General features: G+C 39.3%; 1 protein-coding gene across 1 annotated transcript; it reads left to right on the top strand.

Annotated features, from left to right (window-relative positions):
* Positions 1-7,205: 7,205 nt before the first annotated feature.
* On the top strand, positions 7,206-23,135 carry sacm1la (SAC1 like phosphatidylinositide phosphatase a). Its single transcript, XM_026348567.1, has 20 exons — positions 7,206-7,298; positions 10,804-10,901; positions 11,146-11,220; positions 11,312-11,439; positions 13,915-14,064; positions 15,104-15,163; positions 15,261-15,294; positions 15,419-15,520; positions 15,615-15,700; positions 15,802-15,888; positions 15,978-16,046; positions 16,134-16,213; positions 16,356-16,454; positions 16,544-16,682; positions 18,600-18,669; positions 18,793-18,865; positions 18,971-19,064; positions 19,326-19,418; positions 19,509-19,566; positions 20,822-23,135. The coding sequence occupies exons 1-20, from the start codon at positions 7,270-7,272 to the stop codon at positions 20,956-20,958; spliced, it is 1,761 nt and encodes a 586-aa protein (XP_026204352.1). The 5' UTR covers positions 7,206-7,269; the 3' UTR covers positions 20,959-23,135.
* The last annotated feature ends 3,183 nt before the right edge of the window (positions 23,136-26,318 follow it).

The raw sequence follows: 26,318 nt of genomic DNA, 5'->3' as shown, positions 1-26,318 counted from the left end.
AATGTAAATATATTCACATTGGAACTGTATTAAAAAGCAAAAATACATACATACAAACAGAAAGAAAGCAGAAGGCAAAAATAACAAATTCCAACCATATTAGACTTACTTACATCATGTGGCTGATTTTTGAAAGTGAACATAACCAGTAAAGATGTTCATGTGACTTACAACAACTTTGACTGTCGACGTGCAGCACCTGTGAAGAGACATCGCAATCGTGGTCAACATTTTTAGCACTTTGATTTCAACCTTATGCAAAAATGGAAAAAAAGGAATCTGCAAACACCAGCACCAACCTGATCCATTCACCGGGTCTCAATGTCATCCAGCTCAGGCTTGCGGTCATTCTTAACAAAGACAAAACAGTGATTTTCATCACCAGTGTTTAACCATGAATTCTACATCAAAGGTTCAAACAGTCTGAGTGTCTCAGCGCGGCGAGTACTCTTCAGTTAAATCATTAGAAAGTAACAACTATCATCATTGACAAAACTCAGATGAGAGCTCCTGGTAAAAGCCAGAGCAATCCATCCTTACATGGCACTGATTTAGCAAAAAACAGTACTTACAGTGGAGAAACTGTTGCACAGATTTCCTTCAGCATGAACAAGCTACAAGACAAAACATGAACTGTCAGTGGTATGGTTAAAGTTAGCAGTAAAATCACAAGGGGTCCATTAACCAGCCTACAGACCAAAGTACAGTCCATTGTGTCACCAGTGCCACCATAAATAGTTACTGATTGATTGACTGATTATGCCACCCAGTCTGCTACTAGTCCTGTAGTACTAGTACTGTTTAAATCAAGTCAAATAATACCTAAGTATTATTTAAGAATACCCCTTTTTTCACTTAAGCAAATATTCTGCTTACAAACTGTAGCCTTTATTTTAACCTTCAGGGTTTCATAACCACTGATGTCATCCATCTTCAAACATGGCGTTCGGGTGGTTTAATTTTGGGAGATTCACGGAGCTTCCATTACAGTTTCTATTGTAGGTTACCATAGAGCACGTCAGGAGATACCATGTTAATATATCTGTGGTTCATAATTCATAGTTCTGCAATAACTCAGAATCTGGTACCACAGGTTGTAAGAACAGAACCACTGATGACCCCAGGGTCAGTACTCCAGGTTCCTCCTGGTCATATCAACGTGTACGTTGTGGTGTCGTTGAACAAGCCACAAAAAACCCACATTAGCCCATATACGACTTTATTTCATATTTAGTTTTTTTGTATTAAAACAGAGACTGCAGGATTCTCAGATTGTTTAAATCATTATAGTTTAAGCACACACAATATATTAGATTGGTTTGCTTGCCTTGTTCCTCACTTGTAAGTTGCTTTGGATAAAAGCGTCTGCTAAATCACTAAATGTAAATGTAAATATATTCACATTGGAACTGTATTAAAAAGCAAAAATACATACATACAAACAGAAAGAAAGCAGAAGGCAAAAATAACAAATTCCAACCATATTAGACTTACTTACATCATGTGGCTGATTTTTGAAAGTGAACATAACCAGTAAAGATGTTCATGTGACTTACAACAACTTTGACTGTCGACGTGCAGCACCTGTGAAGAGACATCGCAATCGTGGTCAACATTTTTAGCACTTTGATTTCAACCTTATGCAAAAATGGAAAAAAAAAGGAATCTGCAAACACCAGCACCAACCTGATCCATTCACCGGGTCTCAATGTCATCCAGCTCAGGCTTGCGGTCATTCTTAACAAAGACAAAACAGTGATTTTCATCGCCGGTGTTTAACCATGAATTCTACATCAAAGGTTCAAACAGTCTGAGTGTCTCAGCGCGGCGAGTACTCTTCAGTTAAATCATTAGAAAGTAACAACTATCATCATTGACAAAACTCAGATGAGAGCTCCTGGTAAAAGCCAGAGCAATCCATCCTTACATGGCACTGATTTAGCAAAAAACAGTACTTACAGTGGAGAAACTGTTGCACAGATTTCCTTCAGCATGAACAAGCTACAAGACAAAACATGAACTGTCAGTGGTATGGTTAAAGTTAGCAGTAAAATCACAAGGGGTCCATTAACCAGCCTACAGACCAAAGTACAGTCCATTGTGTCACCAGTGCCACCATAAATAGTTACTGATTGATTGACTGATTATGCCACCCAGTCTGCTACTAGTCCTGTAGTACTAGTACTGTTTAAATCAAGTCAAATAATACCTAAGTATTATTTAAGAATACCCCTTTTTTCACTCAAGCAAATATTCTGCTTACAAACTGTAGCCTTTATTTTAACCTTCAGGGTTTCATAACCACTGATGTCATCCATCTTCAAACATGGCGTTCGGGTGGTTTAATTTCGGGAGATTCACGGAGCTTCCATTACAGTTTCTATTGTAGGTTACCATAGAGCACGTCAGGAGATACCATGTTAATATATCTGTGGTTCATAATTCATAGTTCTGCAATAACTCAGAATCTGGTACCACAGGTTGTAAGAACAGAACCACTGATGACCCCAGGGTCAGTACTCCAGGTTCCTCCTGGTCATATCAACGTGTACGTTGTGGTGTCGTTGAACAAGCCACAAAAAACCCACATTAGCCCATATACGACTTTATTTCATATTTAGTTTTTTTGTATTAAAACAGAGACTGCAGGATTGTCAGATTGTTTAAATCATTATAGTTTAAGCACACACAATATATTAGATTGGTTTGCTTGCCTTGTTCCTCACTTGTAAGTTGCTTTGGATAAAAGCGTCTGCTAAATCACTAAATGTAAATGTAAATATATTCACATTGGAACTGTATTAAAAAGCAAAAATACATACATACAAACAGAAAGAAAGCAGAAGGCAAAAATAACAAATTCCAACCATATTAGACTTACTTACATCATGTGGCTGATTTTTGAAAGTGAACATAACCAGTAAAGATGTTCATGTGACTTACAACAACTTTGACTGTCGACGTGCAGCACCTGTGAAGAGACATCGCAATCGTGGTCAACATTTTTAGCACTTTGATTTCAACCTTATGCAAAAATGGAAAAAAAAGGAATCTGCAAACACCAGCACCAACCTGATCCATTCACCGGGTCTCAATGTCATCCAGCTCAGGCTTGCGGTCATTCTTAACAAAGACAAAACAGTGATTTTCATCGCCGGTGTTTAACCATGAATTCTACATCAAAGGTTCAAACAGTCTGAGTGTCTCAGCGCGGCGAGTACTCTTCAGTTAAATCATTAGAAAGTAACAACTATCATCATTGACAAAACTCAGATGAGAGCTCCTGGTAAAAGCCAGAGCAATCCATCCTTACATGGCACTGATTTAGCAAAAAACAGTACTTACAGTGGAGAAACTGTTGCACAGATTTCCTTCAGCATGAACAAGCTACAAGACAAAACATGAACTGTCAGTGGTATGGTTAAAGTTAGCAGTAAAATCACAAGGGGTCCATTAACCAGCCTACAGACCAAAGTACAGTCCATTGTGTCACCAGTGCCACCATAAATAGTTACTGATTGATTGACTGATTATGCCACCCAGTCTGCTACTAGTCCTGTAGTACTAGTACTGTTTAAATCAAGTCAAATAATACCTAAGTATTATTTAAGAATACCCCTTTTTTCACTTAAGCAAATATTCTGCTTACAAACTGTAGCCTTTATTTTAACCTTCAGGGTTTCATAACCACTGATGTCATCCATCTTCAAACATGGCGTTCGGGTGGTTTAATTTCGGGAGATTCACGGAGCTTCCATTACAGTTTCTATTGTAGGTTACCATAGAGCACGTCAGGAGATACCATGTTAATATATCTGTGGTTCATAATTCATAGTTCTGCAATAACTCAGAATCTGGTACCACAGGTTGTAAGAACAGAACCACTGATGACCCCAGGGTCAGTACTCCAGGTTCCTCCTGGTCATATCAACGTGTACGTTGTGGTGTCGTTGAACAAGCCACAAAAAACCCACATTAGCCCATATACGACTTTATTTCATATTTAGTTTTTTTGTATTAAAACAGAGACTGCAGGATTGTCAGATTGTTTAAATCATTATAGTTTAAGCACACACAATATATTAGATTGGTTTGCTTGCCTTGTTCCTCACTTGTAAGTTGCTTTGGATAAAAGCGTCTGCTAAATCACTAAATGTAAATGTAAATATATTCACATTGGAACTGTATTAAAAAGCAAAAATACATACATACAAACAGAAAGAAAGCAGAAGGCAGAAATAACAAATTCCAACCATATTAGACTTACTTACATCATGTGGCTAGCATTAGCATCAGTATGAATAGCATAAGACAAACAGAGCTCTTTTATTGAGCTGCTACTAGAGATGAACTGACGAAAATTCTAGTTAACAGGACCCAGTTCAAAGTCCAGAGCCTCCATGTCATCAACACTGTACAACGTTAAGTACAACGTTAAGCTAAGTGGATGTTAGCACTGGCTAACATTGGCTAATAGCAGAGTCATAAAGACGGTAGAGGGCTCAGAGAAAGAGAGTAGTGACTTAACTCTGATTAACTCTGAGTTCATCAGAAGTAAATGTTTAATTAATATATTATTTCCCAGCCCGTTTTCTAACTGTATAGTACCAGATTGTGAGTTATTCAGGAACTTCTCATTATCTAGTCATCAACTACAGATAAATGATCTTCAAGCTTAATGTCTGGTAACTCATCATTATATTTAATATAGTCCTTGAGTTGTTATAATCATTTAACACACAATAATGATGGTGGTTCGTTAACTACTTGCACTTTTGTGAACAATATATTAAACAGTTACTGGACTTTATGTTTTCAACAAGCTGCATGAAGCTCACTGACTGACCCCAGGACCAGCCCTCATTTATATAGCAGGGTCCTTCACAGCCCCGCCCTCAGTGCTCTTAGGTGTCCTGCTCAGTGCCTGTCCAGATGTTCTCAAACTGTAAACAGCACGTATTAAACTCTTAATCTATCACACTAACAGCTTTTCATGTGAAGGGTCGCGGCGCTGCTCTTGTTGTCATTGGGTCAGAGGCGGAGAACATCCACCAGGACCAGTCTGATGCACGGATAGACACATTTAGAGACAGAAAACCAATCACTCTGTCATTCACACCAATACGTAATGAAGAGTCACCAATAAACGAATCTGCATGTGTGGCAGACAGAAAGGGCAGGAGGAGCAGGAGGAGCAGGAGGAGCAGGAGGAGGAGCAGGAGGAGCAGGAGGAGGAGCAGGAGGAGGAGCAGGAGGAGCAGGAGGTGCAGGAGGAGCAGGAGGTGCAGGAGGAGCAGGAGGAGCAGGAGGAGCAGGAGGTGCAGGAGGAGCAGGAGGAGCAGGAGGAGCAGGAGGAGCAGGAGGAGGAGCAGGAGGAGGAGCAGGAGGAGGAGCAGGAGGAGATGGAGGAGCAGGAGGAGGAGCAGGAGGAGGAGCAGGAGGAGCAGGAGGAGCAGGAGGAGCAGGAGGAGGAGGAGGAGGAGGAGGAGGAGCAGGAGGAGGAGCAGGAGGAGCAGGAGGAGCAGGAGGAGCAGGAGGAGCAGGAGGAGCAGGAGGAGGAGCAGGAGGAGCAGGAGGAGCAGGAGGAGCAGGAGGAGGAGCAGGAGGAGCAGGAGGAGCAGGAGGTGCAGGAGGAGCAGGAGGAGGAGGAGGAGGAGCAGGAGGAGCAGGAGGAGCAGGAGGAGCAGGACGAGCAGGAGGAGCAGGAGGAGCAGGAGGAGCATGTTGAGAAAGACACCCGGCCGACCACCGGATTAAATGTACTGATCCACAGTGAGAAAGTGAAGGAAAACCTTTCATACTTTCTTTGTGGTCAGTTGGATTAGATTTATTTGAACGAATTATTACAATGTGACTTTTTTTTTTTACTTTATTGACCACAGCAATGCAATTGTTGACTGATGTTCTAAATAATAAAACAGACATCTAAATGTATAAGATGTTCATCTAAGGGATTTTGTGGGGGAAAAGTGAATATTAATAGAATAATATCTGCTTGTTGGAGTGGTACACTTTTGACAGGTCACCAGTCCATCACAAGGGCGACAGAATCAATATCATAAACAACGTTTAGACATGAGCCAACTACAAAAAGGCTCCAAGTCGACCACACAACATGTGTGTGTCTTAATAAGTCATGATGTTAAATTAAAAAGTAAAGTTAACTAATATCGCCCATAGAGGATGGAAGTGTGAAAAACGTTACAGTGGATTGTTCTATATCATACACAGGATACCAGCAGATATGTCAGCAACAAAAAGCAAATTCTGAAAAAAATAAAAGCTAAAATGTCCAGTATTAGGATTAGTTCTAGTATTTAGTATTAGTATTAGTATTTCGTATTTAGTATTAGTATTTAGGATTTGTTTTAGTATTTAGTATTAGTATTTAGTATTAGTATTAGTATTTAGTATTAGTTTTAGTATTTAGTATTTAGTATTAGTTTTAGTATTAGTATTTAGTATTTAGTATTTAGTATTAGTATTTAGTATTTAGTATTTAGTATTAGTTTAGTATTTAGTATTAGTATTAGTATTTAGTATTAGTATTAGTATTAGTATTAGTATTTAGTATTTAGTATTAGTATTTAGTATTTAGTATTAGTATTTAGTATTTAGTATTTAGTATTAGTTTTAGTATTTAGTATTAGTATTAGTATTTAGTATTAGTATTTAGTATTAGTATTAGTATTATTTTTAGTATTTAGTATTTAGTATTAGTATTAGTATTTAGTATTAGTTTTAGTATTTAGTATTTAGTATTTAGTATTAGTTTTAGTATTTAGTATTTAGTATTAGTATTTAGTATTTAGTATTAGTATTAGTATTTAGTATTAGTATTAGTATTAGTATTAGTTTTAGTATTTAGTATTAGTATTAGTATTAGTATTTAGTATTAGTATTTAGTATTTAGTATTAGTATTAGTATTTAGTATTAGTATTAGTATTAGTATTAGTATTAGTATTTAGTATTAGTATTAGTATTTAGTATTAGTATTAGTATTAGTATTTAGTATTAGTATTTAGTATTAGTATTTAGTATTAGTATTAGTATTTGTATTAGTATTAGTATTTAGTATTTTGGAGACTCTAAAGCCGGGTACCATATTGGCCACGCCGTTTCCTGGTTGCCAGGTTCAGCTATACTACAAAGGGAAAAGCGCATTTCCAGCACCACACATCCTACTTGTTCTACAACTCGTACCTGGCAACACACACGGAACCCACTCTCACTGCTGTCGTCACTGAGGTCAACGAGACGGAGCGAAGATGGCGACCGCCTACGAGAGATACAATTTGTAAGTACATATAATACAGTGTCGTTTTTAACAACCTCTCCTGCTGTGTCCAAGTGGTTTAAATTGAAAACAAGCAGCGGAGCTGGCGACTGAACTAAAACGGCAGCTGTAGTTCAGGAGCAGCGGCAGGAGAGATGACACCGCGGCTCAAGTTCGCTGACAGGCTCGGCTGGTGAAGCAGGAACCAGTGAAGTTCACACCGCTCTCAGTCATTATTAGGAGTAAATGTTGGGGTCGTGCTGTGGAGGCTTGTTACAAGTGGCGTTAACACAGGCTGTCAAAGATAAAACATTGAGTCGTTCGGTGCAAACGTGGACGCAGAAAGTTCCCTAAACGTTGACGTTAGCTAATATGTCGCTCGTGTGTCGTCGAGGGTTAGGGTTAGGGTTCAGGGCTCAGGGTTCAGGGCTTAGGGTTAGGGTTCAGGGCTTAGGGTTCAGGGCTTAGGGTTCAGGGCTCAGGGTTCAGGGCTTAGAGTTCAGGGTTAGGGTTCAGGGCTCAGGGTTCAGGGCTCAGGGTTCAGGGCTTAGGGTTCAGGGCTTAGGGTTCAGGGCTTAGAGTTCAGGGTTAGGGTTCAGGGCTCAGGGTTCAGGGCTTAGGGTTAGGGTTCAGGGCTTAGGGTTCAGGGCTCAGGGTTCAGGGCTTAGGGTTAGGGTTCAGGGCTTAGGGTTCAGGGTTAGGGTTCAGGGCTCAGGGTTCAGGGCTTAGGGTTAGGGCTCAGGGTTAGGGTTCAGGGCCTAGGGTTAGGGTTCAGGGCTCAGGGTTCAGGGCTCAGGGTTCAGGGCTCAGGGTTCAGGGCTCAGGGCTCAGGGTTCAGGGCTTAGGGTTAGGGTTAGGGTCGAGTCGAGTCGAGTCCAGACGAGTCTGTTTTGAACCCGTTGTCATTTTCGGTTGAAGTTACGGATGTGACAGTTGTATGACGCACCTTTCCCTGAAACCTACTTTTCTTGTTTGCTGTCATGTCAAAGCTCTTTCAGCTGAGCTGAAATGGATCATGAGTTATGGTCTTGGTAAAGTTGTGTGTGTGCTCCACACCCTGGAGGGTTCATCCCACCACTCCGTCTGTACCACTGCACCTTTAACATACACAGTGAGAGTTGATGAGGAGGGACAGGGTTCCTGTTCCTCCAGTGTTCTGCATGCTCGCTGTCACAGTTACAGTGAGTGTGGAAGACTCTTTATACAGTATGTTTAAATAATAATTGTTACCACTATACTCTATTCATTATGAGAAGTCTTGTAGCAAAAGTTTTAAACATATCAACTTGCTGGGGAAATGTGTTAGCACAGCAGCAAAGAAATGTGGTGTGGTCCTTTAACATTCAGTAATTGCTAATGCTGCTTCTATGTGTTACTTACTTTGTGTTGTGTAGCACAGGCATGTTCAGTGTGGTCTAGATTATACCCAACAATAGAGTGTTTGTGTGGCCGTGTCGTCACAGCAGCTGATTTACTACATCACCCGCAGCTCCAAACATCATTGCAGCTGGAAATGAGGTCACGTATTTCTGTTGCATAGCTTTAAAGCTGTGTGTTCCTAGTTCCTAGAAATGTTTCTATGATTTCTGCTTGATCCAACATGTGGAAACAGTTGGCTTTATACAGGGGAACTACCATTCTCTGTGTGGATTGTACATTTCCTTTTGCTTATTTTAGTACTTAGTTAAAAAAAAAAATCCCTCCTAGCATGTCAGGCATTTGGCAGTCCCCCACATCAGTAGACAGATGTGGGGGACGGTGGGAAAGATGGCAACATAGACATCTCGCTGGAATTAGACTGTTATGATGTTAGCACATGGCCAAAGAATTCCTCAATGTGGATGTCTGGGTCGTCCACTAATTCTGAGGGTTAACAGTTTGATACACAGCATCCCAGCCCACATGTCAAAGTGTCCTTGGGCTACATACTGAACCCCGTGTTGCTCCTGGTGGGCCAGGGCAAGTGTGTGTGTGTGTGTGTGTGTGTGTGAGAGAGAGAATAAGAGTCAGATCTCTCCATCTTTACCATTCTACATTTTCATTACTTAATTGAGTTGAGTAATTGAGTTCCCACAAGGGAAATGGGCCTTCACAGGGTGGTCAGAGGTCACAGTCACCTTGCATACACATTCAAGGCTAATTCTAATTCTAGGTGGCCTTATATAAATATAATTTACTTACTTATTTCATAAGCATTGCTTCAGCTTGATTGAAAACCTTATACTTCAAGGTCACTTCATTCAGTTATCATGATAGATTGTTGAACCATCCTTGTGTCAATCCACCTATATCCTCACACTGCACTTTCACTGCCTCTAAGATATAAAAAGCTTTCAATCCCATCATGATGGCAGGTGTTTGTCTTTTTCACAGCAGTTATTAGTACTCACAGCAACCATAGATTTGAGCTCAGCTTGTGACCTAATCACAGAGGATTGTTTTAGGAGTGTCACTGCACTTTACATTTTGGGTGTGGTGTGTTTTCAGGAGCTTTCATGGACACTTCCAGTTTAGACGTGTTATTCTGAGCATCCCATTGGCTAAGTGGTTAAAAGGTCAGGCCTTTGTCTTTCTCCATATTTTATGCTAATCTCTACAAAAAGACTAAATGTCTAAACTTGAGATGTGGAGTGAGTTTGTAAATCTGTCAGCAAATAATTCTTGGATAATGATTAACATGCGTGTAATAGTGAGAGGTGTGTCCTGCATGAACAAAAGAGTTGAGTTTGCATTGACAGCATTAAGTGAAGAAACCACATCAGCAGCAAATTTCACTGGGAACAGATAAAAAAAAGGGAAATGTCTAACTGTGAGGAAATCTAGCTTTAAAACAGGAAATTAGATACTCACAGTTTACAATAGTCACATTCCCTTTTCACAGTGGTATCCTCTTCTGCAGTCAGGCCAGTTTAGCACCTGGATTCTTTTACTATAGAGCCTTGTTGTTGTAATACCTGCAGAATGTGATGTGACAATGTGTTGCTGAAAAAACACAAACTTCTATAAAAAAGCTCATTACATTGTATTGATTGTTGTTCTTAAACCTTTATTTATTGCTCAGCATTGATGGTGCATTTCTAGATGTGTAAGTTACACATGCCATCTGTACTAATATCCGCTATACCATGAACTGAGTGCTCATAACAAGATGAGATTAATAAGCCTGATGATCCCTCTCTTATTTAGGCAGAAGGACACGGCCTCCATGATTTCCAAAATGAATTTGAAATTTCGACCTGTCAGTGTGACCTGTGACTCCACCTGAGTCCACTTCAATGAACTCGGACCCAGAGAAGGGTGCCACAATTCTGGACCTTTGTTTATGTTTTTCTTTCTCTGCGTGGAAATAAAGTTGTATTTAGAACTAATGAAACTTGTGGTCAGTTTTTGTATTGTAATGCAGTCAGTCACTGTGACTTGACTTGCTGCTGCCACTAGCAGTTGACCTTTGTTTTGAAACAGGGATATTTTGATGAAACTTTTCAAACATTTGCCAGGTGTAATTTAACCTGTGGTTCTTCACCAGGCACACAACACCAGAGAAGTTCTTCATCGAGGCTTGTGATGAGGGGGCTGATGCTGTGCTGGCCATTGACAGGGTCTCAAATGAGATGACCCTCACAGGTGGGAAGTCTCTAAGTCTAATGACTGGTTGAGCTGGAGATGTGAACAGTATATGGCTCTGCAATAAGATGTTTTAAACATATAATCAACAAATCATTGTTAAGGTAACATTTAATCATATGGCTTGATGATCATTTGTTTTGGTCCTAACAGGCTGCCCTATATTTATTAATTGGAGCACATAACGGGAAGTTGATAATCAACATTAAATAGAAGGTTTGTAACCATTGTTGTTCTTTCTCAGGTAAAAAGGATGTTCCTCCTTCAGCAGTTACCAGACCTATATGTGGCATCATGGGAACCATTCGCCTGGTAGCAGGTAGTCATTTTGGAGACAAGTTGTCACTGTTGGTAACCAACATGGTAAAACAGCCTTCACTGACTGTTCACGGACCGTTTACCCCACACAGGGATGTACCTGATTGTCATCACCAGGAAGAGGAATGTTGGCAGCCTCCTGGGCCACGCTGTGTGGAAAGCTGTGGATTTTGATGTGATCTCTTACAAGAAGACTGTGCTGCATCTCTCAGAGATCCAGGTCAGTAAGACAACATTTTTTATTATTACCCTAAATGTCTCAGTGCTCTGAGTCAGATTCACCAAACTGCACACTGCAAACCGAAGTGCACAGACTTCAACAGAATCTCAAACTTCAGACAGATCAATGCCACCTGTTCTCGAGGAGCTTTGAATTTGTGAGGTTTGATCATTAGTCCAGATCAGCAGAGATCTAGATCAGTCCAGAGATGACTGGATATCTCAGCACATTGGATGTTTTCTTTTTCCTTTAAATCAGCTAAATTACAGTATACACACATTCCCCTTTTTCATTATATACATACACAGCAGCAGCAAAAGTGTGACTTTGGAAATTTAGAAAATTCCCTCTCAGTCAATATGCGATAATTAGTCAGTGGTTTGGACGTTTAGAATGTGGATGAATGTCTAAGAGGTGTCCAGTCTGACTGAGACCTCACGTTTCAGTCCTTTGCAGTGTGTGCTATCTAATTTCAGTGCATTATTTATCACTACTCTTGGTCTATTGAGCAGCCTCAGCTTGAAAACACAGATTATGTAGTATTGGAATAGCAACTTGACACAATGGACTATTGATTGGTACAACATTTAGAGTATCTGACAACCATAAACTACTTTTATATCTAATTTCCTAATGTTGTTGTTGTTAATTTTTGATGGTAGTAAAGTATAATCATTAGTAAAAGAACATCTAAAGCATGACATTTAAAGTAAAAGCACCTTAAGAAAGCAGATGGAGAGTGTGGACAGTGGAGGGATGGAGGTGTAGCATTATCCTCACTCTTTAAGTGGCTTAGCAGCCATATCCTATTAACCCAGCAGAGATGCACAAAACTCAAAAACCACGAACCACTTTATGATACAGCGGTCACTGCTGTTTCAGTGTCATAAAATGATTGTGTGACTTGGTTAAAAATTCTCTAGCTTACTGTTTACTGTGTCCAGCACTGACTTTGTTTTAAGACTAGAAACTATTAAAAAGTTTTCCCTTTGACTCATACAGAAAATGTTTAAAAAAAAAAAAAAAAAACTTTATACTCCTATGTCAACACACTGCAAGCTGCCCAAACATTGACTCAACAGAAAATGAAATAGACGTGTAGTGTTGTTCTAGACTTCTGCCTAAACACAGGTTTATTTATGAAACATTTAATAATGATACTACATTCTTATTTATTATGAATTAATTACTGATTCATATATGTGAAATATTGAAATAACCAGGAATAACTAACATGGGGCACTAACAACAATCTAATATATCTTATAATGTACATAACACATGTGAGATGTCAACTTGTGAAGTGGAAACATGGTTCTGCTGCGAGTCATTCTGCTCTTGGTAGGTGAGGTATGTCAGAGGAATCATATAGTATATACAGTGGCTTGCTGGAAGAAACATCTTGATTTGGTCCTGCTTTGCTGCATCAGGGCCTGGCCAATTTGCAGTGAATTGGGAGGAAGATAATTTCCCAAGTAGATCAAAAAATTCTTCAGGATAATGTGAGACTGTCTGTACATCAGCTGTAACTCTGAAGAAGTTGAGTGATGCAACAGGACAATGACCCGAAACACACAACAGAATGGTTTCAAAAAAACAAAATCCGCCTTTTGGAGTGGCCCAGACCTTAACCCAAAAGAAATGCTATGGAATGACTTTAAGAGAGCCACATACATGAGACGTCCAAAGAATATGACAGACCTGGAAGAATGGACTAAAATTCCTCCTTTTTGCCACTGTAGGTAAGAGCCTCCCATTAGATAATTATTGCATGGATTAGTATGTTTTAGCTGGCAACAAGTTACTTAACCCTAACTGATGCAATGAGTAGCGTCTCATTTCAAGAATGAGATCAGCTGACTACCTGAATATACTGAAGGACCAGGTTATTACATCAATGGATTTTTTTTCCCTGATAGCGCTGGTTTTAATTCAAGATGACAATGCCAGGATTCATCAGGCTCAAATTTTTAAAGAGTGGTTCAGGGGCCAAGACCCATAATTTTCACACATGGATTGACCACCACAGAGTCCAGACCTTAACCCCATTGAGAATCTTTGTGATGTGCTGGAGAAGACTTACAGTTAGACTTACAGCGCAACGGTCTGACTCTCACATCATCAATACAAGATCTTGGCGAAAAATTAATACGACTCAGGACGGGAATAAATGCTGTGACATTGCAGAAGCCTATTGAAACGATGCCAAAGCGAATGGGTACTGTAATTAAAGCGAAACGTGTTCCAACAAAATATTAGAGTGTGTGACTTATTTTTTTTTTGGGACAGTCAGTGTATATGTAATGTACTAATAGAATAGAGACATCAGGAGAAGGAAGGTTCAGTACATATACTAAACTAACACTAACGCATACAGCACCACTACTGCACGAGTATGCAGTTTCCTGTTCTCTGCAAACTGATTCGACATGAGTTTCCTTAAAATCTAAAAGTCTGTTTTCTTTCCTCATCCAGTCTCAGGAGAATAAGACCTTCCTGGCCATGATTAACAATGTGCTGACTACAGACGGCTTCTACTTCTGCACTGACTATGATCTAACACACACTCTGCAGCGTCTGGCCAACACCAGCCCTGATTTCCAGGAGATGAGTCTGCTGGAGAGGGTGAGATTTCCACTCTATGTTCAGTCTAAATTTACTTTGGGTATGGAAGTAGCAGTACTTCATTAAGAAAGTGATTTCTCTGTCTGACTTGGTTAGTGATTTAAAAAAAAAAAAAAAAAAATTAAACTCAGAATTTAGTTAGTAACATTAATGTATATGTCAAGTCCAGATTTGTTAAAATGAAAGTAAAATTTAATATTCTTAAAGAATGGGTGAAGTAAAGTTTCTAAACACCATAAAAATCACTGCTGAATTTTTAATAGTGCACAAGAGCCGCTGTACTAATTTCTTTAAATTTAATTATTTTAACAGTATGTTGGCATCTGACATTGTTAAGATAAGTAAAGTATGGCCCACAGGGAAATTACATTGCTTATCCAGTATTTAGTGCTATAATGGTCTTTAAAGAACACAATTTCCTATAAGTGTTTAGGGGCTAAACGTCACAGCTTCACAGAAAATAGAGCTCAGACATGTCTGTGTTGAAATAGCAGCAGGACAGAGAGGACTGAACAAGGTTGTAGCTAGAACATTGGAACAATTACTTTACAAGAGAGTGTTAGTGAGTTCTAAGGTCAGTTTATAAAGTGAACCATTATATTATAATATAATGTATTATTTTATATATATTATTATATTTTACTTATTGATGCATTTAAATGTAAACATCACTGATGTAGCAGCTGTTAAAGCTGATTTGAATCACTTTACCTACCAACAGCTGGTCAATTAATAATAGTAACACATGATCATTTACTTAATCTGCAAAATAACTTAAACTGTCAATCTACTGAGTAAAAGTAGAATATTTTCCTCTGAATTGTAGTGCACTAAGAGTTCAAATAATGTAAAATGGAAATTCTCAAAAGTTAGTTCCTCAAAGTTGTGTTTGGGTATAGTTTTAAATAAGTAATGTGCTTGATCACTTCCTATCACTTAGATGTTTAAACGCTTTAACTAATAAACATTATTATAAAGTGTTGCTATATGCTTTGTGTGACTGAGTAATCTGTTAAATCAAATCTCTTTTGGTTTTCAGGCAGATCAGAGGTTTGTGTGGAATGGAAATCTCCTGAGAGAACTGGCTGCACAGCCAGAGGTAACGCATGTCACCGTTTGGTTTAGCTTCTGCTTAGTCATGCTAGTTGATGTTTTTGTACTGAATTTGTAGAATAACTGCCACCATTTCCCTATAGCTTCAGAAGTTTGCACTTCCTGTTATCCATGGCTGTATCCTTTCCACATGTCTGACATTTTTTAATGGAACCTTAAGCACTTTATTTCACCTCAACACAACGGAGACAAGATGAAATATAATCCTGAGCAAAGCTTTTCCTTGACCCTCCTGGTCCAGTCATCGCCATGAAGCCATGTCGTATCAACGGGAAGATCTTTGAGTGGATCCTCATATCCAGGAGAAGCTGCTTCCGGGCTGGGGTCAGATACTACGTTAGAGGTAAGAAACCTGCAAAGTCAGTCCTAGTTGAACCTTTCCCACCTCACCACTGACACTACTGACTGCTCACAGATGACTTCTACTGTCCTCACAGGCATCGACTCTGAAGGTCATGCTGCTAACTTTGTGGAGACTGAGCAGATAGTTTTGTATGAGGGAACCAAGGCTTCATTTGTACAGGCAAGTATGAGTGCTGCTTATGCTAAAAGACAACTGCATATGGCCAATTAGTTGAGATGTTTCAGAAGTGTGAGATTTCAAAAATAACTTTTTATCTGCAGACACGAGGCTCCATGCCCTTTTACTGGAGTCAGAGGCCCAACCTCAAGTACAAACCTAAACCAATAATTAGCAAAACCACCAATCACGTAAGAGCTGATCTTTTGTTTTATTTATTTATTTATTTCTATTTATTTGTTTTTTGAAAATGTGCTAACCACTTAAATGTTGTTTATAGATGGATGGTTTCCAGAGGCATTTTGACTCTCAGCTCCTCATCTATGGGAAGCAAACTATTCTCAACCTGGCGAGGACCTTTGTTTTTCATTATTATAATTTAAAAACAAATTTAAGATAGACTTGTGGGGCCAATTTATATTTTTCTGTTTTCCAGGTGAACCAGAAAGGTTCAGAGAAGCCACTAGAACAGGCCTTTGCTAAGATGGTGACTGGCATGAACAACGGCATGCTCAAGTAAGTGTCAATGTTCAGGTGTAAGGTTCTGAAATTGAGACCAAAACCGGTACATAAATGTCAATTTTCTTGATCTAAAACTTGGTCAGGACATCTCCTCCTAGTCTTTAACGTGTTCACCCATTGTATCCTCTGTCTGCAGTTACATAGCCTTCGACTTCCACAAAGAGTGCAGCCACATGAGATGGGACCGTCTCCAGGTCCTTGTGGATGCTGTCGCTGAAACACAGGATGAATATGTGTAACTCTACCAGCAGCCACACCACCACCAACAATATCTAGTTGCACAGTATATTGTGCTAGAGTCTTTAGACTTTTCTTTGTGTACAGTTACTTCATGGTGAACTCAGAGGGGAAGACGGTGGCACAGCAGAAAGGAGTATTCCGCAGTAACTGCATGGACTGCCTGGACAGGACCAATGTCATCCAGAGCCTGCTGGCCCGACGCTCCCTGCAGACTCAGCTGCAGGTATTTTTCACCTCACTTCTGCTAAACATTTTAGAATAGCAAAAAAAAATCACACAGTACTTGTATAATGTAACATTTAATGGGAATCATTCTTGCAGAAATCTGAGAGCAGTTATGTCATTTTTTTTTTATTGATTGTCATGTTTGAAAGTCCTTTCCTAGGGAGTCACCATTTCATTACTGTATTGAAAGTGCGTCTATAAATGTCATTTCCCTGACATATTCTACTCTCATTCATTCCCACCTTCATGTTTTATAGTCATAATTATACAGTCACAATCGGTAGTCCTTGCTGGGTCAAACATGCTGGACTCCACATGAGCCACACAGTTATTTAGGTTTCATCTAACCAAAGAATGTTCTGCATCAGGAATCTTTCTCTGATCTTTGGCAGAGTCTGATTTTGCAGTGTTATGCTTTTTTGTGATCATTGTAACTGCTGTCATGATGCCTTATGGGGAGCGACAATCATCTTGAAATTTCTAATTGCTAACTCATATCAAGTTTTCTCCAGCACTCAATTGTGGAACTTATTTTTCTTTGTAATCACTGCTGCAACTGTGTTCCAGCTAATGTTTAATAGCTGCTGATGCTTTTATTCCCCTTTCATTTTTTCTAGTCTCACATGCTATTTTTGTAGTTCACTTAAGTTGATTATTTAAAAGAAATATTTAAATTGAATTAAAAATTAAATTGAATACTAAAACACCACAAAAATCATCTCAAGGAACTTTACAGAGCAAGTTTTAGACCTTACAGAATTATGTAGAAAACCCACGAAATCCCATCCGACCGGTTGGGATGAGTGAAAAGTAAAGAGAGGAAAACAGACCAACAAGTTGCAAACAACAGACAAAAATTTGATCAGGAGTATGTTGAGCAACTGCAGCTGCAGTCAGCAGATACAGTGGCATTCTACAGGCGTTCAGCAATGTTCTTTTTAGTAAGCAGCCGCTTATTTTATAGTGTCCTGCCATAGACACCCTGCTTGTTTAATGTTTTTACCTACGAACATTGATGTTAGCCAGTTCCAATGATGCCAGGGTTATTTCTTCCCCTCATTGATGAGTGTTTGTCGTGTTCTTGGAGTCATTCTGACTCTTGGTGGAGTAGCCACAAAGTGTCTCCATTAGTAGATATGTTTGTCTAACTGTAGACTGGTGAATTTCTAAAGGCTCTGACATCCTTTTGTAACCCTTTTCAGCTTAATGTAAACCAACAATTCTTGATTGTAGATCCTCTGAAAGCTCTTTTTGTCAAGGTATGGCTCACATAAGCAGATTCCTCTTGTATGGAACAAACTCAAAAGGTTTAAGTGTTTTTTGTCAGTTGAGAAGCTTTAGTCCACACGTCCAAAGTAATTTTATGCTCACACCTGACTCCAGTTAGCCTCATTATTCAAAGGGTTCACATACTTTTTATGGTTGTGATAAAAACATGAAAGATCAGAGTTGTTGTGCTTGGTATTACTTGAGGCACATAATATTAATACATAATATATCAACTTAAATGAAGATCAGATCACATTTTAATGCATTAAATTCCAAAAGGTTCACAAATATATAAACACAATAAATAAACATTGGACCTGGAACACCATTGGTTTAGTACTTAATTTATTCAGTTGTTAATGCAATTAGGCTTAACTGGAAATCACAAGTATAATCATCTTTGTTTTGTGCACAGCAGAATGGTAAAACCTTAAGGTGATATATACGTTCATATACATACATATGGTCCAATCAGATTACGCTCTCAATTTCTCATGCACTCTTTTTACATGAGTGCGTGTAAGACGCTCACCATTCTACTACTATCAACTGAGAAGTACAGCTGTACAGTTAAAATCTGTGAGCCATGCTTCCAAAGTCAGCCCAAGGTAGAGGAGATATCTGATTACTCACTGTGTGTCCACAGAGAATGGGGGTCCTGAATGTGGGTCAGCGGATTGAAGAGCAGGCTGAGTTTGAAAAGATCTACAAGAACGGTACTGTCTACTCTATGCTCAGTTGTTGCATGTGTTGTGTGATTTCTAGAAACATTGGCCTTTGAGTGTGTCCTCACAGTCTGTCTGTGTGTGTGTGTGTGTGTGTGCGCGCTCTTTAACCAGCATGGGCTGACAATGCCAATGCATGTGCTGTACAGTATGCAGGAACTGGAGCCTTGAAAACAGACTTCACAAGGTACAGTACATATCCAGCACTACATTGCTAATGTGGTGTTTCTTGAGCTCCCTCCTATAGTATTGCTGTCATAGCCACTATTTAATCACTGTAAATGTCCATCAGGACAGGAAAAAGGACCAGGTGGGGGCTGATGATGGATGGCTGGAACTCTATGATCCGCTACTACAAAAACAATTTCTCTGATGGATTCAGACAGGTAAGATTTCTGTGACGTGATCGGTTGTAAATACACTATCGCTGTGCCAGACAAATTGACAGTTTCAACTTTGTCTCTCTTATCTTTATTTATTCTTTTTCCATATAACACCTCCTGTGCATTTTTACTTCATTCTCGTGCTGTGCTATTAGCTTGAAACATGGGTCCACCTTTCATGTTTAACATTTCAGCAAACAAAAACATGAACATGAATATGATTAGGATCAGTCTGTATGATCAGTTTGATTTGGTTGGTTCCAGGACTCCATTGACCTGTTTCTGGGTAACTTTGCTGTTGATGAGTCAGACGGCCCCACTCCTCTACGTGTGCAGAAGGACTGGAAGTTCCTCACAGTTAGTATACCACTACCCATCTCGTGTTATCAACGGCAGAAGTGAATCTGACTGTTAATCTAATCCTACGGATCCTGTTATTTTTTGCAGCTGCCCATCATCATGCTGGTGGCGTTTTCCATGTGCATTGTCTGTCTTCTAATGGCTGGTAAGTTCTTGTCTGCTGATCAACCTGCACCCATTCATTGGACTTTGAATTTCATATTTGTCAGTTTGTCTCGATTGTAACAGTGGCTTTGCTATTTTCTCTTCGACTGTTACCAGTAACTGGTGATTTCTTTCTTTTGATGTTGATTGATGATCTGGTGAGTTGTGAACATAGTGTGGAGAATTAAAATGCGAGGTGTAATACAGGAGGAACCTGTCAGTTAGACTATATTTAATACTTGTCCATGTTATGAACAATAAACATGGGCAAGGTCATTTTGATAGCTTATCCTTTATGACTCTCTGGTGCATGTAGAAGGTCACTAAGTATGTTAGAAGTGCACTGCGTCCTTTTTTTTACATTTTCTGGTTTTGTAGAAACCAGACCCTGAGTGGTCCATTCAAGGTTTGCGCTCATAATCACGTGCTGTCAAGCCTCAGGGACCCAATTCTCGCTCAGGCTCGGTCCAAAAACCACCTACAGTGGCCAAATACCAGCAGTCCAGCATTGTTTTTCCTGGCTGCAGCAAACTCCCTCTGTAAACGGTGGCAGCAGAGAAGTCTCTCTTGTTCCTCCATCAGGATCTGAACTAACTGTGATTTTACTTGTTTTGGACGGATAGGCCTAGTGTATTTTAAGTTCCAACCAGTTTGTGAATGCTGGATTAATTTCTATTTATCATTAATTGTTATTTAAGGACAGGACTGATTCTGACTGTCTGAGACTGAAAACCGGGCCTCATTCAAAGTTTCAAGCTCTAAGTGTTACCGGTACAGAGGGTTTTGTTTGTTTTTGTTTACTAGGTTAGATTGTTTGTATCCTAAATGGCTAAAATGGCTAACATTAGCTTCTCTGCGTCGACAAGACTGGCCGCTTTGCAGAGGGTTTATCAGCTCAATCAGTTAATTGACCATGGATCTTTTGTGTTTAGATAAATGTATTATTTTTATTATTATTACTTATTATGTCAAATGAAAAAGAAATAGTAGTTAAACAGCAATCAGGTTCCTGTGCAGACAGTAGTTTTCCTACTATCTCTGCCCCACCCACTGCTGATTACCTGGATCAGGATTGGACACCCCTGCTTTAGATGAGCTTCAGATGACCAGTTCCTACTGCTCTTTTGGAAACCAGAATAAATGTGGTGCAGGTTTTCCACTAACTGCAGGGTCGGTGGTTTGAACCCCCAGGTTGCTCGAAGTGTGTGTGTGTGTGTGTGTTCCTGAGTTGTGTTTGACTGCTTCTCATCTTTCAGGTGACACATGGACAGAAACTCTGGCTTATGTCATGTTCTGGGGGGCTGCTAGTGCGATAACAGCCACTATCATCCTGTTTAATGGCCAAGACTTTGTGGACGCCCCCAAACTGGTTCATAAAGAGAAGATGGACTGAGCTATGTGTGTGTATGTGTGTGTGTTTGTGTGTGTGAGGAGCAGTTGGGCCCAGCAGACTGGAATACCTCATCATCTTCATCTTCTTCCCCACATCTGGACTCTGAATGGATCTGCTGCCCCCTTTCTGCCCTTGAGACTTTCCAGCCTGAACAGTTTTCCTGTTATTTGCCTACATTCGAATGCTTCAGTAGTTCTGTGCACACTGCACATGGTTTACATTTCAGTTCACATTCCTCTTATTGTATCTTTAGGTTGGTTGTGCTGGTGTTAGTTGTTGGTTCTACAGAGAGTCTGCATAACTAATTATGGAAGATAGACTAGCACCCATTACAACCTTTAAAAATGTTCCAACAAATGATTTTCTGTTGCGCTTGATTACACACTTTGAGGTTTGAAGCCCTACACACCCAATGCAAGTGTTTTGTGGCTGATTTGACCTTCAGGTTAAAGTTGGGTGGAGCTAGGCAAGAAATAATTTGATCCCGCCAAACTCCACATACAGATGATAAATGTTTGTTCACCGAAACACAATATAAGTCCAGAGAAGAGGTCCAGCTAAACAACACATTAAAGCACATATACAGGTGGATATGGGTGTGTGGGGCCCTTAAAACTGCATTGCTTTGGTTTAGTGTTTTTGGCTACATGTCAAAAAGCAGTTACGAATACATTTGGAGCTGGGCAGGTAGTGTACAGAGACCTGCAGAGGGCTTTTTTCTACTGCAAGCAGCTGCTGGAAATGAAATGAGGTTTGGACTGTAGAACTGAAACATTGAGCTTAAAGAGGCTAAAGCACAGAAGATTTATTAATGTCCATTAAACATTAACAGTCACACTTAACCATGCATATGTAGGATAATATCCAGTGTATCTGAATGATGGAAAGAGCACTATACACAATATGTACATGTTGACATGTAATCAACCTTACAAACATATATGATATGATGAAATATAAATATTTGGATAAACTGTATGTAACTGGAGTGAACAGTCTGTCTTTTCCTATTAAAGGGCAGGTTCACAGTTTTCACGTCTGTCTTAAAACAGCAGCTAGGTGTCATTGTGACTATTAAAGGAGTATGCTGACATCATTTGCCTTTTCATACAGTAAAGAGATCACGTTCTAAAGCCCTTACAATAGACATGATGGCTTCAGATCACTTTTATCTAAGATTAGTTTTTGATTGAGGTTTGCTTTTCTAACCATTCAGAAAAAGAATTTTTGCTTAATTCGTACGTTTAAAGCGTTCTAATAGATCTACCTAAAGCTCTGGACAGAATGTAGCAGAGCAGGGAGAGGAAGGGCTGGACGGAGCAGAGCGGATTGATTCTGAGGCACGTTAGAACTTACTTAAACTGCATATTGTAATTTAACAGCCTGTAGCACAGTGGGAATTGTACCAGCAGGTGAAACCAGTGTTCATTTGGGCACCTGACCGCTCCTGCACTCTAACCTGGAGGATTCTGTTCTGTTAATGATTTCACTTTCCTGACCTTCTTAGTTTTGCTCTTTGGAGAACCATGAAATGTTCTGCCCACATACAGGTGTTAATAATTTATCCATTTGTATGCTCCGTTAGAGCGTCGTTTTTTTCTCACCTGGTTCCAGACCTTTGCATTTCCACCTGTGTATTATACTTATTCAGTGATTCCAATAGATCTTTCATTTTGCAGTTCAACAATTTAGAGCTTTGCAGGTAGAATAAGAATTTGAACTTCATCTTGCTGCATCTCTAATTAGCTAATTAGCTTTATAGGCTTTTATCGCTGTCCCTGCTTATTTATCTCTAGGGAACTTTCTGTTTTCTTGTCACTTTTCATTTTCTTGAGATACGAGGTTAAAGCTTGTTACCATTCAAAATGTTTTGACCTTAATCTCTGCTGAATGACTTTGACAGCAGCCCGTTCGCTTGTGGACAGCTAAAACTCCAGATGTTGGCAAAAGAACAATTAGACTGCACCAGTTTTTTCCCCAGTTTGTGGTAAGATTTCACCCTGTGCGTCTTTTGTTGCCACCACTAGGGGAAGCTGGAGTGGGAACATTACAAATTGTACATGTGGCTTTAATCCTAATGTGCATTTATGACATGGTTCTGTGATTTGTTTATGTTACAAGATTATTCACAAAAATATAGTGTCAGAAACTAGTTCATTGTGTTGTAAGAAAAAAAGTTTATTAAAAAAAAAAAGATTATTATTCACAGCAATTAGAAGGTTTTAGTACACGTGGGGGGTTTGAACTCCACAGTGTGAGTTAACCTGCTCATTGGTATTTGCAGTCTGCTTCAGATTCCTTGTTGGGCTTTGTGTTGTGTCCTGTCTAGAATAAAGTGAGTCCAGCTCCACTCCTGAGTCCACTGCCTTACAGACGTGCTACTCAGTGGCGACATCTAAACATTTCATTCAGCTGTTAAAGATCTTAATTTAAGATGTGCAATACTTTAGTTTTAGGGGATCTGCTCACCTTGCCTCCTTTTTCTGTGTGGGATTTCACATAGCAGCTGTGCAGTGTTCTACATCCTTCCTGCAAACATCAGATCATAGCAGCAAGTAGCACAAGTCACTTAAATCAGTGAGATCCAAACTGTTGTCTGGTCAAATGTTTATCTACATTTACTCGTACTAGTAGTGTAACAATATAGATCAATTTCAGCTTACTGGAGTCCCAAGGGGCATTATTTTCCAATACGCACAAGATAAGTAGTGGGACAGAGAGCACAAGATAATGCAAGGTAATAATTAGGAAAATAAACCATTGTAAAAGTGTGTTAACCAAAATTACTTTTACTTGTTGAAACAAGATCAAAACTAGATAGTAACTTGAACACAACACTAAACAAAATAGGAGTCCATACCTACAGGTTTCAACTGCGTATTACGGTCTTCATCATCACGGTGTTGTATGCTCAGTTGCTGGAGAGTTGCTAGTAAACCACAGCAGTAACTGATCTTCACTATTTTGTCAAAATGGTTTTCAGAAACACCAGAATTAAGATTCACCCTCATGTCTTGTGGAGACACAAGTGAGATTTGTATTTACAGTATAATTTGTGGATGGAAGTATGTCTGGACATTGTGATCTAACAAACAGATCACTGGTTTTCTTTGTGTGGTTAAAGCACTGATGCAGTTTACTCGGATTTGTTTTTGGATGGGATCATTATATCTGTACTGTGGTTTCTGCATACATGCTGCTTGTAAACCTAAATCAATAATGGAGCCAGTGTCATATTTGTGTGACATAACAACCAACTTCACAAAATGTGTGTTGTATAACATGACTTGGAGCCTTCACTGTACAACAATGACAAACTGTTTTCATTTGGAACCAGGGTTTTTTTCCTATGAGGACACTGATGTCATCTAAAGAAATTATATAAAAATAAATATTCAAGCTTACAAAATGTTTGCAACATGTACTGATGATCATTAAGAAGTTCATTTAAAGTCTATTTCACACAACAAACTTCTAGTGTTTCGTTTTCTCGCATTGACGTTGATGTTTTTATGTCTGGAGACATTGGCTGTATTACTATTATTACGGTCCTGGGAGCCCCCCCCCCCACCTAGAGGTAAGCAGCATTCTCTACAATACACACTACAGTACAGAGTACATGGCGATATAGTGTGTTCTTGTGTAAATCATCAATGTAACATGATCCCCTCTATGTATACAGCCATACGAACATGTTTTAGGGGCTGTCTATTAATTTTGCTATTTATGTTTATTGTATTTTCTTTATCATAGATCATACTGAAAACAAAAACATAATTTATGTTCGATACATGACTGAGTTCAATTTAGCACTAATTGAATTTTGTAAAGTCACCAGCATGGAGAGGATAAAGTAGAGACACTGACTCCAACACTGAGCTAGAGAAGCGCTTGAGGAGTTCAGTAACTGGAAGATTACAAGATTAAGCACCAGGCAAAATGCTTTGAACACCAGGACCATGCCCCCCCCAGGTTCAACAGTATGTGGGGAGGTGCAGGTGTCCCTCTGTGATGGTACACAATATGTCCATAGTGAATCTATTAATGCAGCAAAAATTCATTTCAATCGTTCAAGTGCTCACGTTTTAACAATTCGCACAGCTCTGGTCACAAGTTTTCTTATATTTATTATTAATATTTTTATGAATACAAATAGTAATAAATATAATTTAGTTTAGAGTCTGATCATGAAAAAGTGGAAGACAAAGTCAGCTCCCCTGAAAGCCACATCACAACTCAACACTGATCAGACAACAAAGGTGTAAGTGAGTATCAGTGTATCACTGTGGATGTAGAAGCATCTGCATATACCCTGGACTACACCACTGCTAGAGACAGCTACTACGAGGAGGCTAATCATAATCGTTTTTGGATTTATTACATGTATGGTACCATAGTATGGTGTAGCAGGTAGGTGCCATCTGGCCTTCACCTATTGTCAGAGCTAAGGGTTTGAAAACGTCTCATCAGACCTTATTACATGTGCATCAGGACAAGAAAAATGAATTAAGCTTTGCCCCAACTTGCATCGTATTTCCATCTGGACAGTTTAAGTCATTTACAGATTTCACTTCAGGAATATCTTCGCTGTTAAAGATGCATCATTTGTATATTGTTTGTTAGAAAATAACGTCAGTCAAACAGAGAGTGACATCATGGTTTGGAACATAACTACCACATAAACTGTTTCCAAAGTGCTAAATTATCTATAAAGCTCAGTCGTTAATAACGACACGAGCGTATTTGTCAGAACTCTGTTTTTATTATTCTCATTGGTCCAAGTTTAGGAAAACTAACATGTCCTCATAAGTGATGAGGTTTATCAAATGAAGACAGAAAACTATGAGGATAAGGTCTAAGCTGTCCTTTAAGCTGAAGCAGACACCTCAAGTTTACTGCCGTATGTAAGAGACCGTCTTTCCTTTCTTCACCTGCTTCAGCAGCAGTGATCAGTGCACACTGCCCATTGGGTCGAGAAATGAAAAACAAATGCAGACTGAAACACTCCCAATACAAATCATGACGTTACAAACAACTGGGCCAAATATAGACTACCTACAACTGAAAACACATACAAAGAAGAAAGAAATGGAGAAAAGATCATTTCCTCATGTCTCCTTGGTCCTGATAAAGCCCGTCCTAGTGACACCTGGTCCTGTTCAAGAGAGGCTGGGCTCGAGTTAGTCTGTTCGAAAAATATACAGCACAGTGATAGTGAACTAGATACTGTACACTGTAGTTCACTATTCACTTACTATACCACGTATATTCAAACATGGACGTGCAGTTTTTCATAAGATCATCATCAAGATATTCAACACAGACATTCTGTTCACTTTTTGAATTTTATATTGTGTTTA

Source organism: Anabas testudineus, chromosome 11, assembly GCF_900324465.2.
Source record: "Anabas testudineus chromosome 11, fAnaTes1.2, whole genome shotgun sequence".
In the NCBI taxonomy this organism is placed as follows: Eukaryota; Metazoa; Chordata; class Actinopteri; order Anabantiformes; family Anabantidae; genus Anabas; species Anabas testudineus.
The sequence above is the reverse complement of the archived record's forward strand: the minus strand, read 5'-3'. Positions and strand labels throughout refer to the sequence as shown.

Excerpts from the sequence above, each read along its gene's own strand:
- sacm1la (XM_026348567.1), top strand. The coding sequence starts at position 7,270 with ATGGCGACCGCCTACGAGAGATACAATTT. Across the intron at positions 19,065-19,325 it reads TCTCTGATGGATTCAGACAG|GACTCCATTGACCTGTTTCT; the intron begins GTAAGATTTCTG and ends GGTTGGTTCCAG. Across the intron at positions 19,419-19,508 it reads AGGACTGGAAGTTCCTCACA|CTGCCCATCATCATGCTGGT; the intron begins GTTAGTATACCA and ends TATTTTTTGCAG.